General features: G+C 34.3%; 3 protein-coding genes and 1 long non-coding RNA gene across 7 annotated transcripts; 2 read left to right on the top strand and 2 right to left on the bottom strand.

Annotated features, from left to right (window-relative positions):
* Window positions 1–438: 438 nt before the first annotated feature.
* LOC105962999 (proteasome subunit alpha type-1-B) lies at window positions 439–3,029 on the top strand. Its single transcript, XM_012987352.2, has 2 exons — window positions 439–928; window positions 2,284–3,029. The coding sequence occupies exons 1-2, from the start codon at window positions 578–580 to the stop codon at window positions 2,788–2,790; spliced, it is 858 nt and encodes a 285-aa protein (XP_012842806.1). The 5' UTR covers window positions 439–577; the 3' UTR covers window positions 2,791–3,029.
* A 608-nt stretch (window positions 3,030–3,637) lies between these two features.
* On the bottom strand, window positions 3,638–6,826 carry LOC105963000 (pfkB-like carbohydrate kinase family protein). The gene is made up of 8 exons (XM_012987353.2): window positions 6,428–6,826; window positions 5,710–5,973; window positions 5,538–5,609; window positions 5,401–5,439; window positions 5,198–5,305; window positions 4,981–5,078; window positions 4,730–4,841; window positions 3,638–4,064 (listed from the first exon to the last, which is right to left on the bottom strand). Exons 1-8 carry the CDS (start codon window positions 6,779–6,781, stop codon window positions 3,804–3,806), a joined length of 1,308 nt encoding a protein of 435 aa, XP_012842807.2. The 5' UTR covers window positions 6,782–6,826; the 3' UTR covers window positions 3,638–3,803.
* A 6,857-nt stretch (window positions 6,827–13,683) lies between these two features.
* LOC105966111 (gamma carbonic anhydrase 2, mitochondrial) lies at window positions 13,684–18,300 on the bottom strand. The gene is made up of 5 exons (XM_012990663.2): window positions 17,981–18,300; window positions 16,712–16,855; window positions 15,000–15,125; window positions 14,711–14,862; window positions 13,684–14,293 (listed from the first exon to the last, which is right to left on the bottom strand). The coding sequence occupies exons 1-5, from the start codon at window positions 18,093–18,095 to the stop codon at window positions 14,012–14,014; spliced, it is 819 nt and encodes a 272-aa protein (XP_012846117.1). The 5' UTR covers window positions 18,096–18,300; the 3' UTR covers window positions 13,684–14,011.
* Window positions 18,301–19,183: 883 nt separating this feature from the next.
* LOC148771916 (uncharacterized) lies at window positions 19,184–22,744 on the top strand. 4 transcript variants are annotated; one of them, XR_016030360.1, is made up of 5 exons: window positions 19,185–19,228; window positions 19,904–19,991; window positions 21,752–21,845; window positions 21,952–22,045; window positions 22,135–22,744. It is a non-coding gene; the product is annotated as an uncharacterized LOC148771916 (long non-coding RNA). The 4 variants fall into 4 exon arrangements; XR_016030359.1 differs by having other exon boundaries at window positions 19,184–19,228; window positions 21,952–22,744; XR_016030361.1 differs by lacking the exons at window positions 19,185–19,228; window positions 19,904–19,991 and adding an exon at window positions 21,175–21,274.
* Window positions 22,745–22,857: the final 113 nt, after the last annotated feature.

The raw sequence follows: 22,857 nt of genomic DNA, 5'->3' as shown, positions 1-22,857 counted from the left end.
GCTTATCATCTATTTAAAATAATTAAACAGTCATAGTTTTAACTTTTAAGTTAGCTAAAACCTGAAAACCCGAGCCAGTTATAAACTTCGATTTTCCAGATACAAATTAAGTTTAAATGTTTAATTACTTTTCTTTAAACCTCAAATTATGAAATATATATATATATTATAATTTTAGATAAAAGTGCCGAATTTTCGATAAAAGTACCAAATTTTCGGGTACAATTTGACCGAGACCTAAAAATAAAAAAATAAAAAAAATTAAATATGCATCCAAAATTGATGTGCAAATGGACATCAATTTAGAGTATATATAAAAATATGAGCCCAAATGATTTTAAAACGGGCCAAGATGCAAAACATTGGGCCGAAGATCCGGTTCAAAGAAGCCCACCCGGCCCGATCCGTTTTACTCTTGCCTTGAACAAAAAGAAAAGCAAATCAAAGTCACCCTTTTCCTCTCTACTAAATCAGAGAGTGAGAGACGAACACAGAGAGAGAGAGAGAGAGAGAGAGAGAGGAGATACATACAAATTTGTTGAATCTATACATTTTCTGCTGCACAATCAAATTCACAATGTTCAGGAACCAGTACGACACCGATGTGACGACGTGGTCTCCGGCGGGGCGGCTTTTCCAGGTGGAGTACGCGATGGAGGCGGTGAAGCAGGGCTCGGCGGCGATAGGGCTGAGATCGAAGACTCACGTGGTGCTCGCGTGCGTCAACAAGGCCAACTCCGAGCTTTCGTCTCACCAGAAGAAGATCTTCAAGGTCGACGACCACATCGGCGTCGCCATCGCTGGACTCACCGCCGACGGCCGTGTTCTCTCCCGATATATGCGGAATGAGTGTATCAATTACTCCTATACGTACGAGTCGCCGCTTCCCGTTGGCCGCCTTGTTGTTCAGCTCGCCGACAAGGCCCAGGTTTAATTTTAATTTATTTTTTTTGGTTAAACCCTAAGTATTTAAATTTTCATTTCTACTATTGGGGGTTTTTATTTTTTGGTGAATTTGTGTATACCGTTCTATGATTCAGAGCTAGGTTTAATTTTGAGAGCCATTAGTATGTCCAATTCGTGAAATTTATTTGTGTGTTGTGTGTCAAATTCGTGAAAGGATCTGAAGGAAAAACCTGATGAAGGTTAATCGGTAGTATAATTTGATATTTAGATGAAACTCTTAACTGTTCCATTTTGCATTTCTCGTATTCGTGTGGTGATTTTCTCTTATTCGTGGGGCTTTGGAATGGGAACAAAATTACGAGAATTTCACAAATGGATGTGAAGAAAGCTTGCAATGAACATTCACTAATCAACTTCTGTAATACATTTATTTGGCACTGTAGGAATTTGTTTCTCTTGTTCACTTGATAATCGGAATTGATATTTAGGGTTTTAAAGAATGCATACGTTGGGGAATTGAGAGAATTGACTGAGGAATTGAGAGAATTTTTATTTTTATGTGTTTGAAAAAATATATTGGGGAAAATGCATTTTGATCTATTGGTTAATAGCTTTGCATGATTGGCTGCTTTATGGCCAAAACTCGTGTCTCAGTTTCGACCTGGTTAATCTAGCAGACAAAATTCTTGCCTCATGTCAAAGTTTGTGTTTCAGTCTGACCTGTAAAACTTTAAAGAACGTTTGTTTGCACAACCTGGTCTGATGTTTTGATCTAAACTCGCTTGATATCTAAATTTATGTCGATGTAAATAGTTATTAACAAACTTGCTCCTTTAATTGAATGAGTTTTGTGGCTTTTGTTCATATAAAGAACAGGTGGTGATGTGGTAGATCTTCATTTAAATCCTATACAAGCAACATCTCCTAACATTTGTTTCCTGAACTTGGTGATCGTTATTGCATATCAATTATTGATAACGATACAAGTCATCCTTCAAATTGTATTCTCCATTTCTTGATGAACCAATGCTATATGCCTATATCTCGTTTGTTTGATGTTACTATTGAATCTGTCTCGTAAAATAGCTTCTGTTTCTAAGGAATTGCTATGATATATTGTAGAAAAGATTTGGAGATTCATGTGAATGTGTTTGTCACAAGTTTATCTGTGGCTTGTGCGAAAGGTTTTATGTTTATTGGTATAAGAAGTCATGTTATGAGCTGGCACTATTATACTCGATTTTTGACTGGGCTTTCTTGTTTCTTGTGAATATATCTAAAGGATAAATAGCATCTATTATTGGTCGCAAAATTCTTTTTTTCTTTTCTTTTGAAATATGTTACTCAGTAACCGGTTTAATTATTATTTTAATGTAGGTCTGCACACAGCGATCATGGAAGCGACCATATGGTGTTGGCCTGCTAGTTGGTGGTCTAGATGAATCTGGAGCTCACCTCTATTACAACTGCCCAAGCGGTAACTACTTCGAGTATCAAGCATTCGCTATCGGATCTCGATCACAGGCTGCAAAAACATACTTGGAGCGCAAGTTCGAGAGTTTCGTCGACTCTTCACGAGAAAATCTGATAAAGGACGCACTTTTCGCACTGAGGGAGACCCTACAAGGCGAAAAGCTCACCAGCTCAATTTGCACAATTTCCATAGTGGGAGTGGGCGAGGCGTTCCATACGTTGGATCAAGAAACCGTGCAAGGACTGATCAACGAGTTTGAGGTAGTCGGTGAAGAGCCGCCAGCTGATGAGGCTGCTCCTCCAGAGCAAGGCGCCGGCACTGAGGCGGCTCTGGCTCCGGCTGCCCCAGCCGCGGCTGCTGCTGACGAGGGCGCTCCGGCTGACCAAGGTGTTGCTCCGATGGATATTTGATGATGTCATTCTGCTTTGGTTTGCATTCTATAATGCAAGAAATTGAGTGTAATGCTGCTTAATCACCCCCCATCCCCACCCCCCCTCAAACCCTGGAACAGAAATTGTTATCTAGACTGGATAATTTAAGGGTTAGTTATTTGTGATTAACCCTTTCTTTTATTTTGTTGAGCAGCAGACAATATGCTTCTTCACTTCTACAATTTGAGTATTTATTATGCCTTGCTTTTATGTTTGAATTGGGGTACTATGATTAATTTCCTTTGCTATGTAAGATAATGGTATGATTAATTATTGGGTAAATTACAACCACCCTGAGGTATGGTCAATTTACGAAAAAACTTCTCTTTTTTGGATAATTACATTCCTCAACTATGATTTTTTCTTACACCTCCACCCGTATGGTGTCAAAGTCAACATAATCATCTAGATTTCGTGGAATGTGCTCTAGTTTGTATTTTTATGTGTAAAAATACAGTTTTTGATGCACCACAATCTAATATATACACGCCAAAAAACACATATTATGATCATCTTGCTTTAACATGTGGAGTTCGAATGTGATAAAATTGGTACAACAATGATAATATTCCATATAATATCGAAGATTCCACTAAATTTGAAATCGCAAGGGTGGACATATAAGAAGATTTATCATACCTAGGGGTGGTTGTAATCTACCCTTAATTATTATCTTTATCAACATAGTGAATATTTACATAATATTTACGGGTCGACCCGTTAAGTTATTAGTGATACCAAACATCAAACAAAGTCATAATATTTAATTAATAATGGCTAATCTTCCCAACCTAACGAGGCCTTCATGTTATAACATTGAGAATGCTTGATATAAATGGTAATTTGAATAAATTGAAAAATCAATTCTCAACAACAATTGTCTGCAAAGGTAGGTTAAAAAAGAAATGACTGGTTGCTAGGCATTATTAAAAAAACCAGTGCCCCTAAAATGCAACTCCGTAACGACAGTCGAAAATCCGCACTAATCCGTTTTAACTTTGGTAGAAATTGTTCGACTCGGGGATGGGTAGTCCTTTTGTCTGCAGCTGCTTATACATCCACAGCCAGTTATCGGGAGTTACCTCACCGCCGAGTGACCGTATCACAGAACCACCGCTGCAAGAACCGATTTTGCAGCACTCCTCCAAAGATAGTCCCTTCACAAGTCCGTATAAAAACCCGCTCGCAAATAGGTCACCTGCACCAGTTGCATCAACTGCCTTCGCCTCCCCAATTGCTGGAATTCGAACAACCTGTAATACAAAAGATTATATTTCGTGATATACACACGCATATATGTATATATAGATTGGACGTTCTCTTTTATCACATGATTTCTTGAGTTGGTAATTTTGACCCTCTTTTACATTACGACAATGTAATGATATGACATACGACCCTATCGGCGGGCCAATACGGACCAACCGGATCTCCAAAATAAATAAGGCCCGCAAGTGGGCCCAACTAGGGTGGAAATTGGAACGGAAATTCCAAATTGCAATCCGAATATTTCCAATCTTGGAACATCATTTTTCATTCCGAATTCTGGGAGTATGGATTTCCAATTTTTCTGACTTTTTTTTAAACATAAATGGAACACATATTAAATTCTGATCTTCGATCCAATTTTAATTTCCAAAAATTACACTTATATTATCAATTTTCTTATGTATTGGGCAAATTCTTATCCCTTTTTTTTTCCATTCCAATTTCCGAAATTCCGAATTTTTCAATTTTGTTTAGGACGAAATTTGTATTAGCTTTTCACTTCTGGAAAAAAAAATGATTTTTTCCTTTTTCGAAAGTGCTAATTTTGTTCCTATCCGTTCGATTTCCACCCTTAGGCCCACCCCAATCAAGAACAACCGATTCTAAATTACAAAGGATTGAGCAAAGAAGTGTTAATTACTAAACACACCTCTTTTCCGTGCTTCGCAATGCATCCCTTCGAGCCTAATGTGACCACTGCCCACTGGCAGTGCTTCGACAGGAATTCAAGAGCGGACCCCGCATCCGCATTTTCTTCCCCACTGCAAACTCAAAAAAAATCAGTCGCAGTTATATAATCCACAAACTAACAATTTACAAAAAACATAACATCAAGATTCTGTCTTTACGAAACTGCAGAACAAAAGAAAGAAAAAAAAATGTTTTTTTTTCTTTTTTTACCTCACGAGTTCTGCAGCTTCATCTTCATTGGCCAAGCAAAGGTCGATGCTCCCCGATTTTAGTAACTCTAAAAGTTGCGACCTGAACTTCCGCACCATCTGCAGAGTTTTTAATATTTATTATTATAATTATTATATAAAAATAAGAAAATATAGTAGTGACGATATTAAAAATCGGGCCTTCGAAAATTTAAACGTTTCCAACGGTATTAATTAACCTCGAAACTGGCAAGATCGAGCGAAACACGAACGCCTTCTTGCTTGGCAATCTTAATGGCTGCTTGAATTACTTCTATGTTAAATATTGCATATCTCACCACTAGCCACTGTTACATTGAAACCGAATTAGAACCACGATCGATTCCGATGCCAATAAAAAAAAAATCGAGAAATTATTCATATTACAAATGTATCTTATTACCTTCGAACCTCTCAAATCAGCTGAAGTCAAATCATTTGCCTGGTAAGAAGAAAATAAAGACCATCGTATACAATTCATGAGATTCAATTTACGATTTTCAAGAACTAAAAAAAAAAGATCGAAATTTTGAGTTATACCTGAACTTTTACGGCACTCGAGAGACAAGGCCGCATTGTACGATTTCCCAATTCATCAACTAAGCAAACACACTGCATTGTAAATAAAATCCCAAGAATTAGTTTACTCCCACTGTTTTAACCTCTTATTACACAAGAACAACAAGGGCTAACTAAATGCAGAAAGCGCCACCTGTCCCGTATGCCCGTTTTTCAGCCTCAATCTCGAGAGATCGATTTTATAGGAGCTCATATTGTCTACAAACAAGCTTCCTTGATCATCGTCTCCACACGCCCCAATTATCCCACAAGTGATTCCGAAACCAGCCGAGAGACCTCTAATTGTGTTTGCAACACTCCCACCTGCTATCGTCTTCAACGGGGATGAATTATCCGGAGAAGCTACATTGTGAGCGTTGACCTCGGTCAATATGGACTTTAGTTCGTCGAATGCAACCTATTAAAGCCAATGATAATCGATACATTCAAAATGAAAGAGGAAAAAAAATCAAGAAAAGGTCGTAAATTGACATCGTTTTACACGATGATTGGTGTAATTGATATCGTGAAATGCGATGGATATGGATTTAACACGGGTTCTTGAAATACGCGGTGACACGATTTTCCGATAGAATTTATACGAAAATAAACACAGGCATTCATCATAAGACTTCAAACACAAAAACACTAAATAGAAATCGCATTTTTTTTTTTATCTAAAAACAAAAGGATGAAATTGCAAAATTCAAAATCCCAGATAAATTAAAATTAAAAAAATAAAAAGATTCCAACTTTATAATGATTCCAGATTTCAAATGGAAAACCCAATTAACACCATTAATTAAAAAATTAAATAGCAACAACATATAACACAAACACAAAAAACAGAGGAGGAGGAGAGGAGGGTGTACAGGGAAGGAGCCGCCGGCCTCCCCGGGAATCCGGGAGAGGAGGGACCAATCAACTCGCGCCACGTGGTCAACCAGGGCTGAAGGCTGTAACCCCAGTATCACCGGCGCCGGAGCAGCAGCAGCATCAGCAAATAGACCATTCCCGTTGCTATTTTGCGACTGAATTTCAACACCCATTTTTTTCCTTAATTTTCGGGGGGTGGGGGTGGGGGTGGGGGTGGGGGGTAGGGGGGGTGGGGTGGTGTGATTTCGCTTCCTAGTTACCCTCAGGTAATCTGCTCTGCTGCTGCTTTCCACTCCTCCCCTCCTCAACGTTTCTTCATCTTGTATATATATATATATATATAGATACATACACTCTATATCTATACCGCCCCCCGGAAATAATATATTATTTAATAAATTAAATAAATATAGGGTTTTGTAACTTATTTTTATTAACCCTTTTCTCTATGGGTTTCTAATTTTTAATCCTCGTTTAAGGTTTACTTACACATTTTATATATTAAAAAAAATTATTAATTATTATGTTGACAAAAATTAAAAATTATACTTTATACCAAAATGTATCATAATTAATTAGTAATATAATTTAGTCTTATGTGTATTGGTCACAATTAATAATAAAATGGTAATATAGGTGAAACAATTTATAACAATGTATTGGTGCGCTAAATTCCGTACTAAAATTTATTAAATACCGCACACAAATTGAAAACAAAAACTCTCTTACCAAGTTTTCTCGGTAGTATTTTCAAGTTCATTCAAAAGATGAGTTTCTTGAATATTTATTTACACCTATGAATTATTTATTCAATTTATTAAGTATTTCTAATTATTAAATATTTTTTAACACATTATTTAATATTTCTTAGATGATTATTTATATTAATTAAACATTTAACAAACATAATTAAACAATTAACAAATAATTGTATTAAAAAAAGAATTCTTAAACTCCAGTTTCCTGCACGACCCCCATCCCATGGTAGCACACTCTTCCTTCCATCTCCGGCCACTCATCAAATGCTACTTCGGACGACGAATATCATCTAAGAAGTCGTTCCCACTTCACCCGCGGCCACTATACAAAAATATATTTTGTTTCTTTCAAAAAGTTATGAAGACACAATCCAAATCCATCTCAATTCGTCCTAAAATGAAATTAACAGATAAAGATAAAACATTTGGTAGCTTGAATATGTGAAATTTTTCCTTAAATTCAAATTTGGAATCTAGAGACTATTTTTGTGTGATTTTGCGGAAAATTGGTGGGAAAGGAAGAAAGTTGGGGAGGAGGAAAAAAGTTTTAGAAAGAAAAAGTAATTATGTTCAAGATTTGATAATTTCAGTGCGGCATTTAGCATTTTAGTAATGGAAATTGAGGATATGTTTCCCAATTGTGGTATAAAAGAGTAATTTTCATCCACATCCTCCAACTTTAGTATTTTGGCAACCATACCCTAAAAGTGTTAAATTAAGCATGTATACCATCTCGATCCATTTTTTTCATTATTAGTCAATTAAATTTCTTTTTGGGTAAGAGATAGACAAATAAAATAATGTGGTTCAATTCATGTGCATATACATATATAACATATGAATCTTTTTAAGCCTGATTCAGATTATTATACACACAAATATAAATTAATGGTAAAAATAATTTTTTTCAGTCCCGACTCGGTAAAAATGTACATCATTAGGTCGATAATTTAATATTTCGAACCCAGGTAGGGAAAGGAAAAAAAAAAAGAAAAAGAGAAAAATGGATGCAAATTATAATTTAAGAAATTGTTTGAATACATTATAGTATGAATAGCATGAATTTAAATATTCATTTTAAAAAAAGTCAAACGCAATTTTTCTTAGTTGACTTTCAATTTAACTATATATAAAGTTCTTACTTCTTAGTCTTTGTTAACCTGTTTAAGCAATCATGAAAATGGCCGCTATGGAGAGCTGCAATTCATCAGCAATTACTCATATATATATATATATATATATATATATATATATATATTGCTATAAATTATATATAAGGGTTTATTTTAATTGTTAAATTATATTCACCATCCATATATTTATTCTAATTGCTGAAAAAAAAATCGTATTTTTTTTTATTAACAAGTACCCCACGATTTCATTTTTAACTAGCTCTAAAAATGTACCGATACGAAATTGTGTGCTAAAGAAAATACACTATAATAATATTTCGTTTACTAATATTTATAACACGAGAGTTTTTTTAGCAATAGTGATTTCTTTTACGATTCCGTACTCATTATATAAGTCTTGGTCTTGATTCTTGACCGTGACAAATATATCACCTTGATGTTTAGTTCTACGAAACTTCCCCTTTTTTTCGGATTTTCATAGTCTTGTTTTTTATTTCATGAAAAATAAAAATATACATATATCATTCAACGCAAGAAGTGATAATTTACTACCAAGTCGTACATTTTTGGCATTGCTTCTTCAAACTCGCCCAAGTTGATTAGTTAATGGATTATTATTATACTGCAACGTTAAATGTCGCGTTTTAATTCTACTAATACTGTTTTGACTTTGAACGTGATTTTGACCAGTTTTTAGTCTGACTTATGCGAAATTCGAAGCACAAGAATTGTAGTCTTATCAATTAGCTTTCTATTGCAACTTGAATCAGCTAGATCGGATTTCGTGTGACAAAATTATTCACAAATGAATTAAGTTTTGAAATTTAGATAGCTCAAAACATTAAAGTTGTGAGCATTATTCATTGACTCATATATATCTTTCTCATCCAACATCCAAATTCGGTAATTCAAGTTGCATAAGAAAGTTATCTTAAAGAACCAAATATTTCGTACTTTGAATTTTGTCAAATTCAGCCTCGAAAATAGTCAAATTCATGTCTGAAATCAAAACGGCACTATTCAAACCGAAACGACATTTTATCACATCTCATTTGATTATTATATCATGCATAAAATAGAATTAAAAAAATATGAACAAATATTTTACAGATAATTTGAGTTGAATAAATATGAATAATCACAAATAAATGATGAGTGAGTAGTACTGCGGCTGCCAGGATTCGATCCTAGGACCTTGCACCAACTTACCACCTCCGGAACCAGTTGAGCTACACCCATACGAGCTAGTGAATAGTATACGTGGCAACATGTAATACAGTCAGCCTCTGAAAAATCCACAAATAAAGTTGCAGATACGAATTTATAAGCATGTCTTTCTACAGTCCCTAACTTGTTTGTTTCCACTTGGACATTTATTTCATTATTTATCTTGTAAGTTCTTGTTTATCTGGAAATTAATCATGATTAATTAAATAATATAATTTTGTTTGATGTTTGGTATATCTAATAACTTGTCGAGTCGATCCGTAAAATCATTGTTTATCTTGCTTCCGAGGTATATTTTTCTATTGGACTATTGAAGGTCCAAAAATATAATTGAGTTTATTATATTATTTAATTTTATTTTGGTAACCAAACGAGGCTTATGTGTGGATTTTTTCTTCTTCTTAGGTTTGTAATTATAATATTTAATTATTTTTATTTATTATTTTTTTTGAAGATAATATTTGTATAAATGAAATTAGCATTGCTGAAAATTAATTGATTTGTTACTTGTTCAATTCTGAGGTAATTTGCTACCTAACAAATTGGAATGGAATTGGACAACGGGTCTAATTTCAACACTGACACACACGCGAGCGCGCACACACACACACACGTAATAATGATTGGGGTCGAATTTAAAACGAAAATTCTGAATTTTGCCAATTTTCTAAGAGTATTTCCGAAAATCCAGAATCAAAACTTATAATATTAATATTATTATATTACATACCAAGAAAAAATAGAATTTCCAAATTCCATTCTATCCAAAAAAATTCGATTGCGGAACAAGTTTTTTCTTTTCAGTTTCTAAAGTTCCAATTTTTTTGGAACGAAATTAAAATTAAATTTTCACATGCGGAAAAACGATTTTTTCCCTCTTAAAAAACGTAAACTTCCGACCCGTTCAGTTTCAAAAAAATTATCGACCAATAAAAGCGAGTCGAAAGTCGATAAAACCGAGGCACGCGCAGCTCTAATTGGAGCTATCTTATCAAATGCACAGTTTGTTTGTTTGATTGGCATTTGGCAATGATAGGCAACACTTTATTGCACTTTAAATTTTGGGGTGATAAGATGAGCTGCTATTTACATATCCATACAAAGATACGGCTCTGCTAAATATATTGGAAAAAAGAATCCCCCCAATTGAATATATAATTGAGTGACTCTCATTATTGAATTTGATTTTTTTTATAAATATATATATAAAAAATTAAAAATAAATAAAGTACAGCTGAAATCACGGGAATGGCTAGCAGCTGAGCTACATTATTAAATAATTAAATAATCTTTTGGCCTTTCAATTTCCCACTAGACAACTATTTCTGCATGCTTTCAAAGATTCCCCACCACCAACAATAATGCAATTTATATATATAGGGTAAATTACAAACACCCCCTGAGGTATGGTCAAATTACAAAAAAACCCCTCTTGTTTGGATAATTACATCTACCCCCTCAACTATGATTTTTTCTTACACCTCCACGCTTATTGTGCCAAATTCAATATAATCATCTAGATTCCGTGGAATGTGCTCTACTTTGTATTCGTTTTGTGTAAAAATACAGTTTCCGATGCACTACAAACTGATATACACAAGCTAAAAAACACATATTATGATCATCTTACTTCATAATGTAGAGTTTGATTGATATAAAACGGGTACAAAAGTGATAATATTTCATATAATCTCGAAGATTCCAATAAATTTGAAGAGTTGAGGGGGTGGTTGTAATTATCCAAACAAGAGGAGTGTTTTTGTAATTTGACCATACCTCAGGGGGGTGTTTGTAATTTACCCTATATATATATATATATATATATATATATATATATATATATATATATATATATATATATGTTAGAATTTATTTCGTGCAGATATAAATTATTTGTGTCAGATTCAGTTTTTCGTTACTGTTGCGTGAAGTGTTGCAACAGTTCGCGAAGCAGTTCGTAAAAACAGAAATAAACGAGACACAAATTTTAATGTGGTTCGGATACAATTGTACCCTACATCCACGGGGACCTGCAAATAAAATTTACTAATTTTTAGTTTTACGAATACAATAATAGGACTTAATCAAAATACAAAGACTCCCTCTTTGTTGACGCCGTTCTTGTATACTACGCTGAATTATAAATCTTCAATTTGCAGCACATCCCTTGCTCCGCACGGTTGAACTCCCTTCAACGCTGAATCCCTCAGTCGGCGGATCGATCTCCTCCCGATATCTGTTTAAGCCCCTCTCCCGAAGAACCGATCTTCTTTTTGTATAGAAGAAGCAAACTCGTGATACTCCTTGAATCTTGGTGTCTTCACCACAAAGCCTTGAAGCCGATATATTTCTATGAAAATCACGTGTCACGATGGAGCAATAAAAATGAGAGCAAATAATATTTTCTCTGTGAATTTTTCTCTCGATAAAAAAGACGCTGGAAGAGCGACACAGAAAAGAGAAAATCTTTCTCTCCAAAAAGCCGCACACAATCACGTTGAATGTCTTCCCTTTTATATGTGATTGAATCTTCATGTACAAGAAAAATAATTAGGTTAAAGAGTCATGGTCAAGAAGGAAAAGGAATTTCATAATATAGAAAATTAAATATTTATTCCTTATCTAATCTAATTTCCACAATTAACAAAATATTAATTAATGAAAATAGATGAGAATACGTAAGATGAATTCTTGACTTTTATTCCTAATAGAAGACTCCTTATAATAAATAATTCTTAATTAATGACAAACAAGAAAAATATCAATATATAAAAGAAATATCTTTCTCTTTCACAAATCACACGTATGTGTGTAATATATGGCAAGAAGGAATTCTTCTTTCACAAGACTTCTACACAAGTCATTAAGTTAAGAATAAATCTTTTTAATTAATAAGATAGTTTCCTATATAAAAGAAACAATTAATGACAAATTAAAGAATTAGAGTAAACAAGGAGACTTCTCTTTTGTGTTTCACGGTACATAAGGACTTGTTGCACAAGTCTTTACTCATCCCTTGTTTATTAGAATCCAATTAGATTCTAACAATATATATGAATTCCTTTGTTAAAACAAAAGAATTAAAAAAAAAAAAAAGAAGAAGAAGAAAAGCAAAGTAATAATAGAGCTACAATACTCTACAACACTGGAAAATCTTATTATAGTGCAACAGCTGCAGACAAATTAACAATTAGTCTCATCTCATGATTGATTCTCGCACATGGAAATAGGTTCCTTAATCCCACAAACCAGCTAGAGAGAGAGAGATTCCATTGCCAATTTTTTTCTATTTAGACTAGGCGTGAAAGTTGGAACTGAGATTCCGATTTCCGTCCGTTCTGATCCGAAAAATTTCGATTTTAGAACAATTCTTTTCATTCCAATTTCTGAAAATTTATAATGTTTTTGGATTGGAATTGGAATTAATAAAATAAAAAAAATTGGAATTTCTGATTTCCGAAATTCCGATTTGTTTTTGTTCCGAGAAATACACATATGGAGAATAAATTAAATATTGAATTGTATTTGTACTTTATGGCCGTGCGTGAGGCTTTCATTTGCTATATTTATACTTTATGGACACTTAAAAAGACCTTCATTTAAGTGTTTTTTAAACAATTATTTGATTTAAGTTTTGTTTTAGGATTTTGATACATTGAATTGTTGCTATATATTTTAATAGATATTATAATGTGGTTTATTTTTATTTATTTCTTTTGAACTGAAATTAGTTTCTTTTGAAAAAAAATATGAAATTCTTAGAAAATTTCCGCCAATTTTTGAAATTTGAACTTGTGTTATTTCTGAGTTTTTACAAAATTCCAAAATTTTCGGGACTTTGGAATTGGAATAAATTTTTAGATTCCGAAAATTTCAGAATTGAAATTGGAATCGATGTTGTACTTTCGAATTTTTTGAATTTTTTCCGAAAGAAATAATCCTGATCCGTTCAATCTGACTTTCACCCTAATTTAGTCATTGTGAAAACTCAATCCATAATATAACAGAAAACATTTAAAAAATTATTACACGAATATGTCCGATGGTATTTATAAGATTCATAACTGAAGTCCAGTCCTGGATTGAAAATCATTGATCAAAAGAAACATAAACTCAAATGACAAATCCATCAAATATTCAAGATTCACCAAAATCATCGTAAATAGGTAAATATCGTATATCGATAATACAACGAAAGCAATGCGTATCGCTTTTACATTACAGTACCATAATTAAAACCAGGATTTTCAAACCTAGCCAGAAAAACCAAAATGTCTGAAAGAGTACTACAGCCGAATAAATCCACCCCAGAAAAAAGATTTAAAAAAAAAAAAAAAAATTGTCTTTTTCGAATTTTATTCGTAAGAAGAAAGACGGAACCGTTTATTTAGAAATTATGCACCCAGGGTAGATATTTCGAGCAATGGATGTAGAAAGACGAAACTGCCCCTGAAGGAATATCTCATTGTACAGCTTTCTGGGATTTCTCGGGTAGAATGTTATCGGGGAGAATGAGTTCTGGTGGGATTTCGCGAACAATACCGATCATGGATTCGTAGTCCTCATCTCTTCGAGCGAATTTCTTGCGCAGCATCTTTTCCAGCTGGATTTCATCAAACGATTTGGTATTTTCAGCTGCGTGGACTTTAGCGAGGTTGATGTAATTAGTGGCTGATTGAGAAATGAATGCGATTTCTTCATCGGTTAGCTTCCTCAAGAACTTGGCTGGATTACCTGCCCACACCTGCAGTAGTAGTACACATTTTATAACTTTTTCTTTTTTTTTAATCCAAAAAAAAATTTGAAATATTTTAAGGAAATTTTTTGTTCAGGCTATATAATAAAGAAATCTTGTGTAAAATTTATTACACTTTTGTTTGAACCGAAGAAAAAACACAAATAGTATCACATTAAAAAAATAAAAATAAAAATTGCACAAACTATGTTTAGCTTCTTCGTATTAGTACCCCAACAACCAGCATTTTGTCTCGACATATTTTCTTGCATGTTTTTGGCTTATGCCAGCATTTTCCATAACCAGGGAAATGGTAGGTGCGATTTGATTAAACCAATATGTAGTCTTAGATGGAATTGAAATGAAATAACGGAAATCGAAAATTGAAAGGCAGGCATATACATACATACATATATACATACATACCTCTCCAGAAGGGATTCTCGTATTCTGTCTGACAAGGGATCCAGCAGCAACCATGGCATGTTTCTCGACAACAACGCCATCAAGAAGGGTAGCTCCCATTCCAACAAAGGCCTCGTCCTCGATTGTGCAGCCATGTATAACTGCACTGTGACCTGTGTTTTCAATTTTGCAAGTTGCCAAAACAGGAAATTAGTACTATTTCTGTCTTACATTTGAAGAAAACAGATATAAGACGACAAGTCAATTCTGAAAATTCAAATATCAAAGTAGGAAAATCGAGAAAACTCACCAACGGTGACATTGTTTCCAATTATAGTCGGCAGTACATTCCCGCTTAGATTCGATTTCGCCACATGCACCAGGGAATTGTCCTGTATGTTCGTTCCGTACCCAATACTGATGCTGTTCACATCACCTGTTTCCGTAAAGGGCGCATTAATCAAATAATATATCAGAGAAAAGAAAAAAAAGAGAACAAAAAACTTTTATCTTTTTTTCTCTTGACCACGTTATCTTCCCAAAGAGTTTATTACTCGACACGGCTAGCATAACTAGTACGAAATACAACTGCACCCTTACTTTTTGCTAGTGGAACTAGTTCAGAATAAAGTGTAAACAATGATTTAGAGAAGGCATCGGAAGTACTTCGTGTTCAATGAAATCACCAGCGAAGAGCGAACTGGAAGGACAACCTGAAATAATCTTGATTCGCAACAGCGTACACCCATCGGAAAACGACCATAGTGGTTCCACAAAAAATGGAAATTACGAGATAAGAGATGTCCCTCTTTGAGTTACATGCTAATGATAAACAAAAAAATTGCACGAACACCGCATTTGGATTTTCCAAATTTCAATCAAGCAAAGGAACAAACACCATTCAATATAATGAATGATGAATCTGGTCTCTAAAGGTTAATACCAAATTATCAACGGTGAAGATGCACCTTGAACTCAAAGTTATTTGAGGGTTGTCCTGCCTCGTACGGGGCCGTACCCGTAAAAATTGCATTTTTCTTAATATTTACTTCATTTTTATTATTTAAATCTCAGAATTAATATTTTTTTAGTATAAATAGTACATAAAATTATTTAAAAAATAAACAAAAAATGAATGGGGCTGGTGCGGGCATATATTTGTAAACTTGTGCACCCTCCTGTTGGCTAACGGGCGGGTATTACCCAGTTGTTTCCGGGCGCTCGGTACAGGTATCCGGCGGGGGTCAGTATATTTGGAACCGGTAGTGTTAAATAATCTTGACTATCGCAGCACATTCACTATGCTGTATTCTGGTTTTGCTTCTCGTTTAGGCTTAATAGCTACATTCCCTCTCATATCCATAATCCGTCGGTTCGGTCTACCATGAATATAAAACATGCTAAATTATCCTAACTGCAGGAAAAATGTTGATTCAAAATAACCTATCTAGCACTACATTGTTTATATCCAATTTCCTCGTACAACTTCTTCTAACATACAATTTGATAGCGACGATCCTTCTTAACAGTCCCATAAATAACTGTTTAAACTTGGCATATCAACTTTATAAAAGATTATACTTCTAGCAAAATGCTTTAATACATGTTTAACATGTTGATATATAATTATTTGAAATCACATTTGATTGATGGTAGAATTGTTTCTGACACCCGCTTCTCTAATAATCTATCTTCTTGCTTAAGAAATCAGTATATTTTCCAGTACGATAACATAATTGTTCGAAAGGCATCATCAAGCCTGATGAAGATTCCCTTAAAAAGAAAAAAAAAAGTAACAACCGAAATAGGCAGTAATAATGATTTGAAGATTTTCTTTAAAAAAAAATATAAACGTGGAATACCTACATGAACCGGAGGTTTTCGGTGAGTATGTTCATAATTCATATAACAAACAAAAGCAAGTAGCTTAAATTGCAGAAACTACGTTCGATTTTGAATATCGATACTAAACGGAATAATCACATTAAACAACGAATACGACTTTTTATTAAGAGGACCCACCTCGAAGGACAGACCCGTACCAAATGGATGCTCCTTGTCCAACCTGAACATCACCAATAACGGAGGCGCCTGGAGCAATAAATGCGTCCTTATCAACCACGGGTGACTTATCAAAGATCTCCATTAGGGTCCGATGCCTAGAAACTGCAAATAAATACCTATGAGATGATAAGGTCTGAACAGAAAATGCATGTGAGAAACGTAATTGGATATTGAACCTTGTTGAAAGAATGAAAGAAAGCCGCATCAGCATTTTTTTTTATATTAAAGGCACAAAGTGAAATAGCATGAACTAATACTCCAAAAGGGTGATAGTTAGAAGTGCCAAAAGTATGAAATTATTTCGTAGACGTACAACGAAAGTTATATTTCTCCAGGGTAAAGAATATGAATTGGAAATGGTTAAGAATTAATGGTTACCAAGAATCAGACACAAGAAACTGAAATCTTGACAAGAAAGAAAAAATAAAAAAAAAATACCAATATCTCTTTCCTTTGTTTTTATCATTTGTAAAAAGCAAAATCAAATTATTACGTATGACTAAGCCATACTATTAGTTCAGTTTCTAATCTGCCCGATTAAGATCAGTCTCGAAACTCAGAGCCATAAAATCCTACACCATCAGCATTGAAAATTAAAACCCTTTCAACTTTTTACGCCAATCCAAAAGTAACGAGTTCCTAAATAGATGATCCCTTAATCGCTCCACACAAACCTCTAGAATGCTTCAATATTTTCATTATCTACTTATTCAAATAATTGTATGACTGCTATTAGTGCGTGAAAACACACACACACACACACACACACACACACACACACACACACACACACACACACACAGAGAGAAAGAACACATCCGAGTGTCAAATTAGTCATCAATTGGAGAACCTTATTACTTATTATTTGGCTCTTCGCCCAACAAAGGACAAATAAACAGATGAACATCGTCGATTCCCTCCCCAGTTCTTTCAGTATTAACATTCCCCCATATTTCCACAAAAAATGCCATTTACCTTTCACTACACAGACTCCCCCACCAAAAGAGAAATTTAAATTTGATCTTTGTTCACAAACTCCATAAGAATTAAAGCTACAATCTTTCGATTTCATCATCTCACATACTAACCTACGTCTAAACAAACAAATCACTAACGGATCGGGAATGTGAAAATAGAGCTAGAATGCGGGTTCCGGGTTCAGCCCATAAATCAATCCTCAAAATTAAAAATAAAATTGAAAAATAAAAAACCGGAAAATGCACTTACGATGCTCCTCGATATAGGAACTCCCTTGGAGGAGGGAGCCCACTTTATCCATGGCTTTGCCCGTTCCTCGAATCCAATTTCCCAAGGTGTAAACCGCTTTTCCTAGGGTTCCCATTTTCAGCTAAAATTCACCTCCGATTCGTTTCTTTGATTGTGTGCGTATGATCTCAGAATTGATTTAGATGAAGAATGGGGATTTCTCCAGCTGCTTCTGCGGGAGATGAGCTATGGAGGAGGGTAGAAGAATAGGGCTCGGATGGAGTGACTTTGTACTTGGAGGGGTAAATTTGGTATTTCACTCTTGTATTTTTCTGCCTTTTAATTTTCCTATTCACTGAAATTATTTATATATTTTAGGACTAAATGCATTTCACCCCCCTATAAATTTCCCATTTTGGTATTTCCCCCCTAGAAGTTCAGAAAATAGATAAACCCCCCTTGAAATATTATTTTGGTTGCAGTTCTTTGCCCCAAAAGCTAATTTTTGGTGGGCATCGTGCAACAAAAATGACATTTTAAACGGACAATGTGTAGAAAAATAATATTTTAAGGGGCAACGTGAAAGAAAAACACGCAATTATAGTTAATAATCCATTGGAATCTCACTATCGAGGCAATGTACAACACAACAAACATAATATTTTGAAGGGGACATTCACTTTTAAAAAAAAAATAGGGGTAAAGTGCGAAAGAAAATTATATGGGGTGACATGCAATTTGCCCTATATTTTATAACACAAAATATATTTTTTAGGACAAAATGCACTTCACCCCCTATAAAATTTCTACTTTCGCACCTCCCCCTAAAAACTGAAAAAATGAATACTCCCACTTCGGAATATTATTTTTGTTGCATTTTTGCCTCAGAAGCCAATTTATGGAGAACAGTGCAACAAAAATAACATTTTAAAGGGGTAACACGTGCAAAAAAATAGTGTTTTAAGGGGCAAAGTGCAACGAAAACACTCAATTTCGATGAATAATCCATCGAAGTTTTTGTTATCGCGGCAGTGTGCAATAATAATAACATTTTGAGGGAGCATCCACTTTTAAAAAAATTGAGTGGGTAAAGTACACAAATTAAACAATTACAGGGGGTGATGTGCAATTTGCCCTAATGTGTTTTTTTTTTTTTTTTTTTTTTTTTTTTTTTAATAATCTAAAGAGAACAAAAACCAGAAACAGAAAAACGCAAGTTCGACTCATTGAGCTGAACGACGAGTCGTTCTATGAATCGGATCTACACATGTTTTTCCTCATCTCAATCTCATGACTACACTATCTCTCTCTTAAATTGGGTTCTTCCAGAACTTGGATTATGAATTATTACATCTTATTGGTTTAAATATATCTCTTTTATATGCTGTCCGAGTTGGGTTTTTTCGTAGTTTTGCGTTTTGGAACAATCAGCCCCAAGATTATTACACCGTAGTGGTCCAATTGAGTTTTACTTGTGTTTGATTACGTATTTAATTGTCAAATCCTGCCATTATTGGATTAGGGTTTTGTTTTTTAGGTCATGATCACAGTCTGTTCATCATATATCATCTCTACATGTTTGAAATTAATTGGGTTTTAGCATATGCTTTTTTTTTTTTCCCGGCACGTTTAGCTAGCCCGTTAGCGATTCGCACTTTAGTAGAGTTGGTTTGTGTATAAATTCCGATCGATTAGTTTATCGGGTTTTTAATTGTTGAATATGGAAATGCGTTTATAGTAACATGTGAAAATTTGAATTTTTACCCCCCCCCCCCCCCCCCCCCTCGTTAATTACTGCAGCAATTGCGTTGCACGGTCGTATTTACTATCTTGATAAGACGAAAGACTTATTTTATAACTTGTCTGAATTTAGAAATAATTTTGCGATTTTCTTTGAGCTGAATACGATTTATCTTACGCAAATTTTAATATCGACTTGTGCAGCCTAATAATGCAGATCAACACCAGTTGATCCCATGTCGATATACGTTCAAGACTGTCAAGCTGTACTGCTGTGGATTCCGGGATCTAGGTAACTTTTCTATACGCTTCTTAATGTTGAACATGTTTGGAAATATATTACACTCGGATAAAATTAATTAGCTATGGGGTGTGACAATCGGTACTCTATTTGAATGAAAATGCCATTGCTCTACATGGACTTGTCATGCGTATTGTTTGTGCCATCTTCATGTAAAATAAATTCAGTGGTGAAAATATTCAAAGTCATTCGTAACGGTTCACTATAAAACTTTAGATAACATGTGTAAGTTCTATTTGTTCTTAGCATATAATTAAGTATTAGACAATTGCGGTCCCGCAAGGGATGGGCTATTGGTTGTAGCCAGTGAACTTGTGTCAATTAATCCAAGTTCGAATTCCCTTGTCAGCGGTCGCTAGGTCGAGTTTGTCACACATGGTTAACCTAGTGTGGTTTGCAAACTATTATACGAGAGTGTAGGTTCACCTAGTGCACCTATATGGTTGGCTACTGATTCCTTCATCACCCAAAAAAAAAAGGTTTAGACATTTGCAATTCAATATTGGAGTTATCTTGTATGAAATAATGCAATTCAATATCTTGTTCCTAAGTATGGCATAAGGTGGTATCTCGGCTCACTAAAGTTTTACCACATGACTATTTCTTGAGCAATTCTTGATTTTCGTCATTCCTTTTCTAAGTTATTCCCATATTTTCATTTCTTCGAGATATTTTCCTTGTAAGAGATCAAAGTTTCTTTTCATTCCATTTTCAAAAAAAAAAGTGTTTTTTATTCATTACAAGAATCACGCTTTCATTTTGTTATATCTTATCTTTCTTTGGAATTTTAAAAACTTTCCACATTTTCTAGAAAAGAGTTACAAAATCCAACATGTGAAAAACCCGAAAACTTCCGAAAATGCAAAATTAGAACATTATTTGTGTAATGAGTAGCCTTGTAAGGAAAAATGGAGTTGGCCGTTTGTTCATTTTTTCTATCGAGTGGCCCAATCAATAGTCATTGTACTAAATTATTCGAGCACTCGGTAAATAACGACTATCCGGCCCATTCTAGAACGATACATTCTAGAAGGTTTTAGGCCCAAACCAGATTTTTAGGGTTAGCTCTTCCCACCTACCCCCATTTATTGCGTATCGAGCTGAATTAGGGTTTACGGCCACCATCCACACCGCGGCTACTCCTATAAATACGCCCTCATTTTCGCTTGCAGTCATATAACAAAAAAGCATTTCTCAGTGCCTTTTTACAATCATTTTCTGCTCATTTTTCTTCGATTTCCATTTGCAAATCAGCCTTCAAGCAATGCTATAAGGTTGAATTTTCTCTTTAATGAAGCTTTTTTTTTGTCTCGTGTTTTCAATTGTTGTCTTGAATTGTTATTTTGAGTCGTCTTTTTTGGGTTCGTGAATCATGGTTCTACATATACATGTAGATCTGCTTCCGAATCATTTTTTTGGTGGGTTTTATGTTGTTATCAAGACTTTGTTGGTCTTGTACCTCCTATTTTTATTATTCGATTTTAGTCGAGTTCCGTTAGTCTTTATAGCAATTTAATTCTTATATACAAGGGGATCTTACGGATTTTTCTTTAATTTCCGCAAAATGTTACGATTTTATGATTCAATTATAATGACCAAAATTTGCAATGTCGAGGGTTAATTCCCTATGCATTTCTACGCTTGTGTGCAATTTTATTGTCAGATGTATTTATGTTGAGAAATTATCAGATCTCCGATTATACCGAGGTGTTTGACAATAAAATATTCTCTCTTTCCCTATTAAATTGCAGGCCGATGCTTTTACTACTTTGGGTGTCTTTCGTTAGATTTAAGACAATGGATCGCTGTTCATTGCCACCCGTGATAAACATTAATAAAGACGAGGTATATTTTTTAAGATCGAGATCAAGCTTTGTAATTTTTTATTTTTGTTGTGTGTAATTATTGCTATCTATTTTTTTTGTCATTAATTTTCCGTGTTAAATTGCAGGCGAATGGAATTACTACTTTGGGTTTGTTCCATTGGATCAAGACTTGGATCGTTGTTCATTGCATATCAAATAGAGACTCTCATAATTTCGATGGTAAAATTCCGTGTCTAAATCTTGCGATTCGATAATTGGATTATGATATACAACTGTTTCTTATAATCCTTTGTATGACTTTTTTTCAGGTATTCGATCATGCGAGAGATTCGCATGAGTACGAATGGATCGAAGAGCATTTTTCCTGAGCTAATGGACAACCTAGAGAAGGTTTCATTACATCCAATTGACGGGAAATTGCACGACTTCTTTTCGTGTTGGATGTAATGTGCAAAACCTCATCAAATTCTCTAGGAGTTTCCATTACATCCGCTCGATGGAAAATTGTGCAATTTCTTTTCGTTTTGGATGTAATGTGCAAAACCTCATCAAATTCTCTAGGAGTTTGCATTACATCCACTCGATGGAAATTTGTGCATTTTTTTGTCGTTTCGGATGTAATGTGCTAAACCCCATCAAATTGCGAGGGAAAAATGTTCGTACCTGAGTTAAATACGTGCTCCTCTCGGTGGAGTGTATATTGGGTAAAGATTTGCCGTTCATCCAGACACACATACACACATATGTGTGTGTATTTGCGTGTGAATGAGCGGTAGATGCTTTATTTGATGATGCATTTCATCGGTGTAGCATATTATTTTTTTGTGTTGTAATTTGTAATATTGTTTTTTTGTGTTGTAATTTGTAATAGTTGGACATTTTTTTGTTGAATAAAGAGAATGCAATTGGTTATGTTTACTATGTTCATTGATTTTATAGTATTAATATATAGCCATCATTCTTTAAATTGATAAATTGTATTTATATTCCAAGTGTGATTAAATTTTTTAATTGAAACCGAATAAAAATAC

Source organism: Erythranthe guttata, chromosome 3, assembly GCF_056151865.1.
Source record: "Erythranthe guttata isolate IM_541 chromosome 3, IM_541, whole genome shotgun sequence".
Classification (NCBI taxonomy): Eukaryota; Viridiplantae; Streptophyta; class Magnoliopsida; order Lamiales; family Phrymaceae; genus Erythranthe; species Erythranthe guttata.
The sequence above is the reverse complement of the archived record's forward strand: the minus strand, read 5'-3'. Positions and strand labels throughout refer to the sequence as shown.

Excerpts from the sequence above, each read along its gene's own strand:
- LOC105962999 (XM_012987352.2), top strand. The coding sequence starts at position 578 with ATGTTCAGGAACCAGTACGACACCGATGTGACGACGTGGTCTCCGGCG. Across the intron at positions 929-2,283 it reads AGCTCGCCGACAAGGCCCAG|GTCTGCACACAGCGATCATG; the intron begins GTTTAATTTTAA and ends ATTTTAATGTAG.
- LOC105963000 (XM_012987353.2), bottom strand. The coding sequence starts at position 6,781 with ATGTATCTATATATATATATATATATACAAGATGAAGAAACGTTGAGG. Across the intron at positions 5,610-5,709 it reads AAAACGGGCATACGGGACAG|TGTGTTTGCTTAGTTGATGA; the intron begins GTGGCGCTTTCT and ends TTTACAATGCAG. Across the intron at positions 5,079-5,197 it reads TCGATCTTGCCAGTTTCGAG|ATGGTGCGGAAGTTCAGGTC; the intron begins GTTAATTAATAC and ends AAAACTCTGCAG.
- LOC105966111 (XM_012990663.2), bottom strand. The coding sequence starts at position 18,095 with ATGGGAACCCTAGGAAAAGCGGTTTACACCTTGGGAAATTGGATTCGA. Across the intron at positions 16,856-17,980 it reads TTCCTATATCGAGGAGCATC|TTTCTAGGCATCGGACCCTA; the intron begins GTAAGTGCATTT and ends ATTTATTTGCAG. Across the intron at positions 14,294-14,710 it reads CGAGAATCCCTTCTGGAGAG|GTGTGGGCAGGTAATCCAGC; the intron begins GTATGTATGTAT and ends CTACTACTGCAG.